The 11,313-nt window shown below is 43.1% G+C and overlaps 1 protein-coding gene across 1 annotated transcript in view; it reads left to right on the plus strand.

Annotated features, from left to right (window-relative positions):
• The window catches only part of LOC123702113, a 29,493-nt gene extending 20,794 nt beyond the window's left edge, over positions 1-8,699 (plus strand). The window contains exons 14-15 of the mRNA XM_045649757.1: positions 7,213-7,281; positions 7,971-8,699. Coding sequence (XP_045505713.1) covers positions 7,213-7,281; positions 7,971-8,087 — 186 coding nt within the window. The 3' untranslated portion in view covers positions 8,088-8,699. The remainder of the gene's footprint in view (positions 1-7,212; positions 7,282-7,970) is intronic.
• The last annotated feature ends 2,614 nt before the right edge of the window (positions 8,700-11,313 follow it).

Below are 11,313 nucleotides of genomic sequence, written 5' to 3' on the forward strand. Positions count from 1 at the left end.
TGACTTTCACACGTGACTTTCACATGTGACACACGTGACACTCACACGTGACACACGTGACACTGACACGTGACACTCACACGTGACACACGTGACGCTCACACGTGAAACACGTGGCTTTACAGGTGACTTTCACATGTTACTTACTGGTGACTTTCACACGTGACTCTCACACGTGACACACGTGACTCTCAGACGTGACACTTACACGTGACACACGTGACACTCACATGTGACACACGTGACACAAGCACGTGAAACACGTGACTTTCACACGTGACTTTCACATGTGACACACGTGACACACGTGACGCGAACACGTGACACTTACACGTGACACACGTAACACTCACACGTGACACACGTGACGCTCACACGTGAAACACGTGACTTTCACATGTGACACACGTGACACTCACACGTGACACACGTGACACTGACACGTGACACACACGTTTTACTTACACGTGACACTCATACGTGACGCTAACACGTGACACACGTGACTTACACGTAACACACGTGACTTACACGTAACACACGTGACTTACACACGTGAATCTCACACGTGACTTTCACACGTGACTCTCACACGAGACTTTCACACGTGACTCTCACACGTGACTCTCACACGTGACTCTCACACGTGATTCACACGTGACTCTCACACGTGACTTTCACACTTGACTCTCACACGTGACTCTCACACGACACTCAAACACGACACTTCACATACGACACTTCACACACGACACTTCATACACGACACTCAAACACGACACTCTTACTCGACATTCTCGACACACTCGACACATTAGATCGGTGGTAAATGTTAAAATAATTATGTAATGACGATTCGAAAGTGCTACTAAATAGTAGTCTAATTGAATAAATGAATGTTTGAGTTTGAGTTTGTTTGAGTTTGACACTTCACACACGACACTTCACACACGACACTCAAACACGACACTTCACACACGACACTTCACACGTGAGTCGTGACACACGTGACACACGTGACTCTCACACGAGACACACGTGACTCTCACACGTGAAACACGTGACTTTCACACGTGACTTTCACATGTGACACACGTGACACACGTGACGCGAACACGTGACACTTACACGTGACACACGTAACACTCACACGTGACACACGTGACGCTCACACGTGAAACACGTGACTTTCACATGTGACACACGTGACACTCACACGTGACACACGTGACACTGACACGTGACACACACGTTTTACTTACACGTGACACTCATACGTGACGCTAACACGTGACACACGTGACTTACACGTAACACACGTGACTTACACGTAACACACGTGACTTACACACGTGAATCTCACACGTGACTTTCACACGTGACTCTCACACGAGACTTTCACACGTGACTCTCACACGTGACTCTCACACGTGACTCTCACACGTGATTCACACGTGACTCTCACACGTGACTTTCACACTTGACTCTCACACGTGACTCTCACACGACACTCAAACACGACACTTCACATACGACACTTCACACACGACACTTCATACACGACACTCAAACACGACACTCTTACTCGACACTTCACACACGACACTTCACACACGACACTCAAACACGACACTTCACACACGACACTTCACACGTGAGTCGTGACACACGTGACACACGTGATTCTCACACGAGACACACGTGACTCTCACACGTGACACACGTGACTCTCACACGTGACTCTCAGACGTGACACACGTAACACACGTGACACTGACACGTGACACACGTGACACTCACACGTGACACACGTGACGCTCACACGTGAAACACGTGGCTTTCACACGTTACTTACAGGTGACTTTCACACGTGACTCTCACACGTGACACGTGACACACGTGACACTCACACGTGACACACGTGACACTCACATGTGACACACGTGACACAAGCACGTAACTCACGTGACACTCACGCGAATCGTGACACACGTGACTCTCACACGTGAACTTCACACGTGACATGTGACGCTAACACGTGACACACGTGACTCAAACGACTCACACGTAACACACGTGACTTACACATGTGACTCTCATACGTGACTTTCACACGTGACTCTCACACGTGACACTCACACGTGACTCTCACACGTGACTTACACACGACACTCAAACTCGACACTTCACACATGACACTTCACACACGACACTTCACACACGACACTTCAAACACGACACTCAAACACGACACTTAACACAAGACACTCAAACACGACACTTCACAGTTCACACACGACACTTCACAGTTCACACACGACACTTCACACACGACACTCAAACACGACACTTCAAACACGACACTTCACACACGACACTTCACACACGACACTCAAACACGACACTTCAAACACGACACTTCATACACGACACTCTAACACGACACTTCTAACTCGGCACTTCACACACGACACTTAACACACGACACTTCACACACGACACTTCACACACGACACTCAAACACGACACTCAAACACGACACTCTAACTCGACACTTCACACACGACACTCCATCCAGACACTATAAATAAGACACTTCACACACAACACTTAACACGCGACACGTGACACTCACACGTATGACGTAACACACGTGACTCTCACACGTGGCTTTCACACGTGACACACGTGACACGTGACACTAGCACGTGACTCACGTGACACTCACACGCGAGTCGTGACTCACGTGACGCGCACACGTGAACTTCACACGTGACACACGGGACACTCACACGAAACACACGTTACTCTCACACGTGACACACGTGACTCAGACGTGACACACGTGACACTTGCACGTGACACACGTGACTTTCACACGTGACTGTCAAATGTGACACACGTGACACTTACACGTGACACACGTGACACTCTCACGTGACGCTCACACGTGAGAAACGTGACTTTCACATGTGACACACGTGACACACGTGACGCGCACACGTGAACTTAACACGTGACACACGGGACACTCACACGTAACACACGTTACTCACACACGTGACACTTACACGTGACACACGTGACACACGTGACACTCACACGTGACACGTGACGCTCACACGTGAAACACGTGACTTTCACATGTGACACACGTGACACTCACACGTGACAGACGTGAACTTCACACGTGACACACGGGACACTCACACGTAACACACGTTACTCTCACACGTGACACGTGACTCTCAGACGTGACACTCACACGTGACACACGTGACACTCACACGTGATGTGTCACGTGTGAGTGTCACTTGTCACACGTGAAACACGTGACTTTCACACGTGACTTTCACATGTGACACACGTGACGTAAACACGTGAACTTCACACGTGACACACGGGACACTCACACGTAACACACGTTACTCTCACACGTGACACACGTGACTCTCAGACGTGACACACGTGACTTTCACACGTGACTTTCACATGTGACACACGTGACACTCACACGTGACACACGTGACACTCACACGTGACACACGTGACACTCACACGTGAACTGCACACGCGACACACGTGACACTGACACGTGACACAAACGTTTTACTTACACGTGACACTCATACGTGACGCTAACACGTGACACATGTGACTTACACGTAACACACGTGACTTACACGTAACACACGTGACTTACACGTAACACACGTGACTTACACACGTGAATCTCACACGTGACTTTCACACGTGACTCTCACACGTGACTTTCACACGTGACTCTCACACGTGACTCTCACACGTGATTCACACGTGACTCTCACACGTGACTCTCACACGTGATTCACACGTGACTTTCACACGTGACTCTCACACGTGACTCTCACACGACACTCAATCACGACACTTCACATTCGACACTTCACACACGACACTTCATACACGACACTCAAACACGACACTCTAGACACTCTAACTCGACACTTCACACACGACACTTCACACATGACAATTCACACACGACACTCAAACACGACACTTCACACACGACACTTCACACACGACACTCAAACACGACACTTCACACACGACACTTCAAACACGACACTCAAACACGACACTTCACACACGACACTTCACACGTGAGTCGTGACACACGTGACTCTCACACTTTACTTACACGTGACACTCACACGTGTCACACGTGACACACGTGACTCTCACACGTGACACACGTGACACACGTGACTCTCACACGTGACACACGTGACTCTCACACGTGACACACGTGACTCTCACACGTGACTCTCAGACGTTACACACGTGACACTGACACGTGACACACGTGACGCTCACACGTGAAACACGTGGCTTTCACACGTTACTTACAGGTGACTTTCACACGTGACTCTCACACGTGACACACGTGACACACGTGACACTCACACGTGACACACGTGACTCTCAGTCCAGACACTATAAATACGACACTTCACACACGACAGTCAAACACGACACTTCACACACGACACTTCACACACGACACTTCACACACGACACTTCACACACGACACTTCAAACACGACACTCAAACACGACACTTCACACACGACACTCAAACATGACACTTCACAGTTCACACACGACACTCAAACACGACACTCAAACACGACACTTCACACACGACACTCAAACACGACACTTCTAACTCGGCACTTCTAACTCGGCACTTCACACACGAAACTTAACACACGACACTTCACACACGACACTCAAACACGACACTTACTCGACACTTCACACACGACACTCCATCCAGACACTATAAATAAGACACTTCACACACGACACTTAACACACGACACGTGACACTCACACGTATGACGTAACACACGTGACTCTCACACGTGGCTTTCACACGTGACACACGTGACACTCACACGTGACATGTGACACACGTGACGCGCACACGTGAACTTCACACGTGACACACGGGACACTCACACGTATCACACGTTACTCTCACACGTGACTTTCACATGTGACACACGTGACACTCACACGTGACACACGTGACACACACACGACAGACAGTCAAACACGACACTTCACACACGACACTTCACACACGACACTCAAATCAGAAACTATAAATACGACACTTCACACACGACAGTCAAACACGACACTTCACACACGACACTTCACACACGACACTCAAACACGACACTTCACACACGACACTTCAAACACGACACTCAAACACGACACTTCACACACGACACTTCACACACGACAATTCACACACGACACTCTAACACGACACTTCACACGCGACACTTCACACACGACACTCACACACGACACTCAAACACGACACTTCACAGTTCACACACGACACTCAAACACGACACTTCACACACGACACTCAAACACGTGACACACGTGACACACGTGACGCTCACACGTGAAACACGTGGCTTTCACACGTTACTTACAGGTGACTTTCACACGTGACTCTCACACGTGACACACGTGACACTCACACGTGACACTCACATGTGACACACGTGACACAAGCACGTAACTCACGTGACACTCACACGCGAATCGTGACACACGTGACTCTCACACGTGAACTTCACACGTGACACACGTGACTCTTACACGTGACACTAACACGTGACACGTGACGCTAACACGTGACACACGTGACTCAAACGACTCACACGTAACACACGTGACTTACACATGTGACTCTCATACGTGACTTTCACACGTGACTCTCACACGTGACACTCACACATGACACTTCACACATGACACTTCACACACGACACTTCACACACGACACTCAAACACGACACTTCACAGTTCACACACGACACTCAAACACGACACTTCACACACGACACTTGACACACGACACTTCACACACATGACACTTTACACATGACAGTCAAACACGACACTTCACACACGACACTCGAACACGACACTTCACACACGACACTCAAACACGACACTTCACACACGACACTCGAACACGACACTTCACACACGACACTCAAACACGACACTTCACACACGACACTTCACACACGACAGTCAAACACGACACTTCACACACGACACTCAATCCAGACACTATAAATACGACACTTCACACACGACAGTCAAACACGACACTTCACACACGACACTTCACACACGACACTTCACACACGACACTTCAAACACGACACTCAAACACGACACTTCACACACGACACTCAAACACGACACTTCACAGTTCACACACGACACTTCACACACGACACTATAAATACGACACTTCACACACGACACTTCACACACGACACTTAACACACGACACTTAACACACGACACTTCACACCCGACACTTCACACACGACACTTCACACACGACACTTCACACACGACACTTCACACATGACACTTCACACACGACACTTCACACACGACACTCAAACACGACACTGCACACACGACACTCGAACACGACACTCAAACACGACACTTCACACACGACTCTCAAACTCGACATTCACACACGACACTCAAACACGACACTTCACACACGACACTTCACACACGACACTATAAATACGACACTTCACACACGACACTATAAATACTACACTTCACACATGACACTTCACACACGACACTTCACACACGACACTTCACACACGACACCTCACACACGACACTTCACACCCGACACTTCACACACGACACTTCACACACGACACTTCACACACGACACTTCACACACGACACTTCACACACGACACTTCACACACTACACTTCACACACTACACTTCACACACGACACTTCACACACACGAGACTGCATCGAGGTCCGTTGCTTAGTTTTAGAGACTTAAGCATACAGAGGAAGTGACTTTGTTTTATACCATGTAGACTTTGTTTTATACTATGTAGACTTTGTTTTATACTTTGTAGACTTTGTTTTATACTATGTAATATGTATGTTTTTAAAGCGGTTTGTAATATTAGTAATAGGAGCGCATCGCCAACAAACTGCTCTACAGTTTGGCGAAAATTTGTAAAAACAAAGATGTTTATATCAATAAATAAATAAAAAAAAAACAGTGCAAAAATTTTGAGTTATTCACTTTTTAATTACACACAATAATACAAATAATGCGTTACGTTTTTAGGTGGGCGGTGTAAGACAACAGCAGTACGTATTAGCGACGCCCGGACAAACGGCGACTCCTGTCTCGCAGGTAATGTCGATTTTTGAATAGAAATACGTGAGTGATGTTCTGTGTGGCTACAAGAATAGCATTACAGAAATACAAATAAATCCATACTTCAATATTATAAATGCGAAAGTAACTCTGTCTGTCTGTCTGTACTCAAATGAAATTTGGTATGGAGATATTTTGATACCCGAGAAAGGACATAGGCTACTTTTTATCCCGGGAACATGACGCAATCCCGGAAATCCCACAGGAACGGGAACTTTGCGGGTTTTTCTTTAACTTCGCGGGCGAAGCCGCGGGCGGAAACCTGGTTATAGCTTTACGTACTATTTGTTTTAAATTACAAAAACCTTTAAATTACAAAAACCTTGGTCAAGAACTACTTTTTAAATCACATTAAAATTACACGTATTTTTAGAGGATAGGGACAGACAGTCAATGGGAAATGCCTTTATGCAACTCTTCGACATCATCCATTAGGGTCTTATCGGCCGGCCAGGCTAGTTAACTGAGGAATTCTACCTTCCTTCCTCCACACATTTACCTCACGAGCTGCATGTACTAAATAAATGATAAATAAAATAAATAAATAAATAATTAATTTATTTCAGACACAGAGATCCATATAAAATAAATTTTATGTTAGTCAAATTGAAATATAAAATTTATGTTAGTATGCACATTTAAATTAAAATTATATACCATTGCAGGTGATATTCTGCGGCGGTAGTGTCGGTGGCGTCGGTGGCGTGGGCGGTGCGCCTGTCATTACTAGCGTGCTGCCCGCCGGTGGTGCTGTACTTACTCCGCACCATGTTCATCAATGAGGGGGAAGGAAAATGGGGGGCAAAACACCCAAAAAGAATAAGGGGGATGCAAAAGACCAATGAAGGAGGAGGAGGGGGTCTGAAGTGATATAGTGCTGGGGGAAAGTGATACAATGTGGAGGAAGGGAGACAGTGCACCGGAAAGTGACATAGTGTGGGGAGGCGTAGATATTGTGGAGGGAAGTGACATTATTTAGGGAGAAGGTGATATAGTGCAGGAGGAAATGATACAGTGTCCTAATGTTGAAAACAGCAAAAGATGGAGGGTTGTGTTTCGGCTGTGTGGTGTGGAGAGATGTGTTGTGATATTCCCGCCTGTTATCATGAGTTTGCTGTTACATTGTCGGAGAAGTGATATAGTGTGGCAATAAGAGAGAGTGTGCGGGGACATAATAGTGAATTCAGCAAGATGTAGTTGATATTTGCTGACTTCAGTATCCACTAAATTTGACTTCACAAAGAGAAGGAAATTGTCTGTCAGTTTTGGAACAGTAAACGACCAACCTATGAATTGGAAATTTTGTGAACTGAATGTATATTGTATAGTGCGAAAGTGTGAGAGCAAAAAGATGTAACTAAATCGACTTTGAGTAAATTTGGACTATTAGTGAAGTTTTGTTTAAATCATGGTGACTATCAAAGTTTTAATAGACAAGAAAAACAGTCTATGGGATCATATAAATAGATGTCTAATGGTGAAAATAAAATAAAAAAATATGTGCGTGTACTAGTGTACACACGTAAGAAGTGAAACTTCTTTATGACCTTTTTTTTTCAAAAAATAATTTACTATATGCAACTTTACAGAAATACGTCGACTCACGCGTGGTAGGGATAAGAAAAAGATGTCGCATAACGGAAAAATGTCACGCGTAACGAAAAAATGTTACACTAAATTTTTTTCCAACCCCGATAAAGAAGTTTCACTTGAATTATAATATATCAATTGCATACATTATGACCAAAATGACCAGCTCCTCGGATGCTCGGATATCCTTTTGTTGGATAGACCTTATTACTTTTGACATGAAATAGGTCAAGCCAAAATCAGCAAAGCATATTTTAGAATCGAGTAATTGTGAACAGGGGTGATTGGAAACAACCCCCCTTACACTTTTAATACAAATCTAAATAACTCGTCTTTTAAAAAGATTCCAGTTTTTCAAGCGTTAGGAAATTCATCTATACAGAGAAGCGAGAAGGAAATATGTAAGTACATCTCTTTTCTTCATATAGTGCTGTCCCTTTGTGTTCGTTGTTTGTCCAACTTGCCAAGTTAGGTGTGAAAGGGATAAAAAACATACAGGCGTCATTCAAGGTCATATTTTCTTGTTACAAGTTAATGTTCATACTGAAATCTCCAGTGTATTAGATAACAGCTTCTTGGTCACGTCGTTCGGCAGATGTGTGGATGGCCTATGACTGATTGTGGAAGAGATATCTTGTTGTTGTTTACTATACCCCTGTTTACTGTTACCTTTTCTGACTATACATGAGGATTTGATCAGTGAAATTATGGGATAAAAAAGAGTCTGTGTACTTAGGTACACGCGTTAGAAGTTATACTTCTTTGGCGTATGGAAAAAAAAAACTAGAATATACAACTTGAACATAGTTAATTTTCATACCACCTAGAACTAACTTCATGCTGTTAAATTTAGGTGTCGGTGTGCGCGCGCATCGTAAAAATTCACTCTCACCATTTTTCTCCATCGCGCCAAAAGAAGTATAACTTCAAAAATAAATTATACAAAACGAAATAAAAAATGATTGATTGATACTATTTGACCATTAATTTTCACACCCATTCTTTTTTTATGAAGCATAGTTAATATTTGTAAATCACAAATATTATTACATACAATCTTATAGTCGAGCCAATTTAATAGGCAACATTTGACGTCTATCAATTTTATCTTCGAAGAGATGTAACTTGTATAAAAACATCGATTAAAGTGAATTAATCGATACGGATTTGAAACATTTGTCAATCGAATTTATTAATTTATGATGATTTTTATTCACAAGTAATCAATGCATTCGATTCTAGATGTCAGATTTCGATTTTTAGAGTAACATCTCTGGTATTTAAAAAGAAAAAAGGTTTATTGACACAAAATTGTAGCGACGTCAGTTCTTCAATTCAGAAATTGTTTATTATGTTTAGAATGGTTTATCAGTAAAATGAAATCTTAAAATTACTTGTATTGGTTATTATTATTATAAATATGTAATCATAATTTAAAAAAGTTAAGCAAATGTGCAGTTCTAACAAAACGAAATATCATGTTATTCTATGTCGTCGTTACTAGGTTACGTTGTTGAATTTTGTTGAACTGTCAAATGTTGCCTATTAAAATGGCTCTACTATAATATATATAAATCTCGTGTCACAATGTTTGTCTTCAATGGTCTCCTAAACCACATAAACGATTATAATGAAATTCGCACACTATGTGCAGTTCGATCCAACTTGAGAGATAGGATAGTTTAAATTTCAAATCGTGTAAGAGAAAGCGGGCGAAGCCGCGGGCGGTAAGCTAGTATATTATATAAAAGAGTTTTAATGGGCTCTGTATCAAAACCTCTATTAATTTTAACTCCACCTAGAACGTCCTAGAAACTATCCAAGACAGGAGCTGTCTAATATTTTGTTAAACTTGTTTTTATTAGTTAAATTTGTTCCTTATTATACACCGTGACAAAATTTATGGCGGATTTCTGGTGAACTTTGATCTTAAGAATTTTGAATGCCATAAAATTTGTCACGGGTTGCAAGGAATATTTGTAAATATATAGATAATGTGTAGATCAAGCAATTTAGATGTTTTGTAACGCTTTAGAGGCGTACTCAATATGAATTTATAAACGTTCTGCTGAAAATAATATATAACAAACATACTATATGCTTTGTATTACAGTTAGTTTTTATGGCACATTAAGTCTGATATAAACCAATATTGTAAAAAGATTACTCTTTTTATTTATTTCATGGTATTTGTGAAGTTAATTCTACAGTTTTGTATATGATTACAAACACATATCGCAAATTCATGTTTTTTTTTATAATATGTTTGTAAAAGTCAGTTTTTTTCCTAAACACTCATATTTTTTATGGCCAATGTGAAAAACAGAAAACTTGTGAAAGGCATCCATCGTAAAAGGTTTTCTGAGTATCATTGTTATGAAGAAATAAACAATTTTCTTGTACCAATTGTTTCCTTTC

Source organism: Colias croceus, chromosome 23 (assembly GCF_905220415.1).
Source record: "Colias croceus chromosome 23, ilColCroc2.1".
In the NCBI taxonomy this organism is placed as follows: domain Eukaryota; kingdom Metazoa; phylum Arthropoda; class Insecta; order Lepidoptera; family Pieridae; genus Colias; species Colias croceus.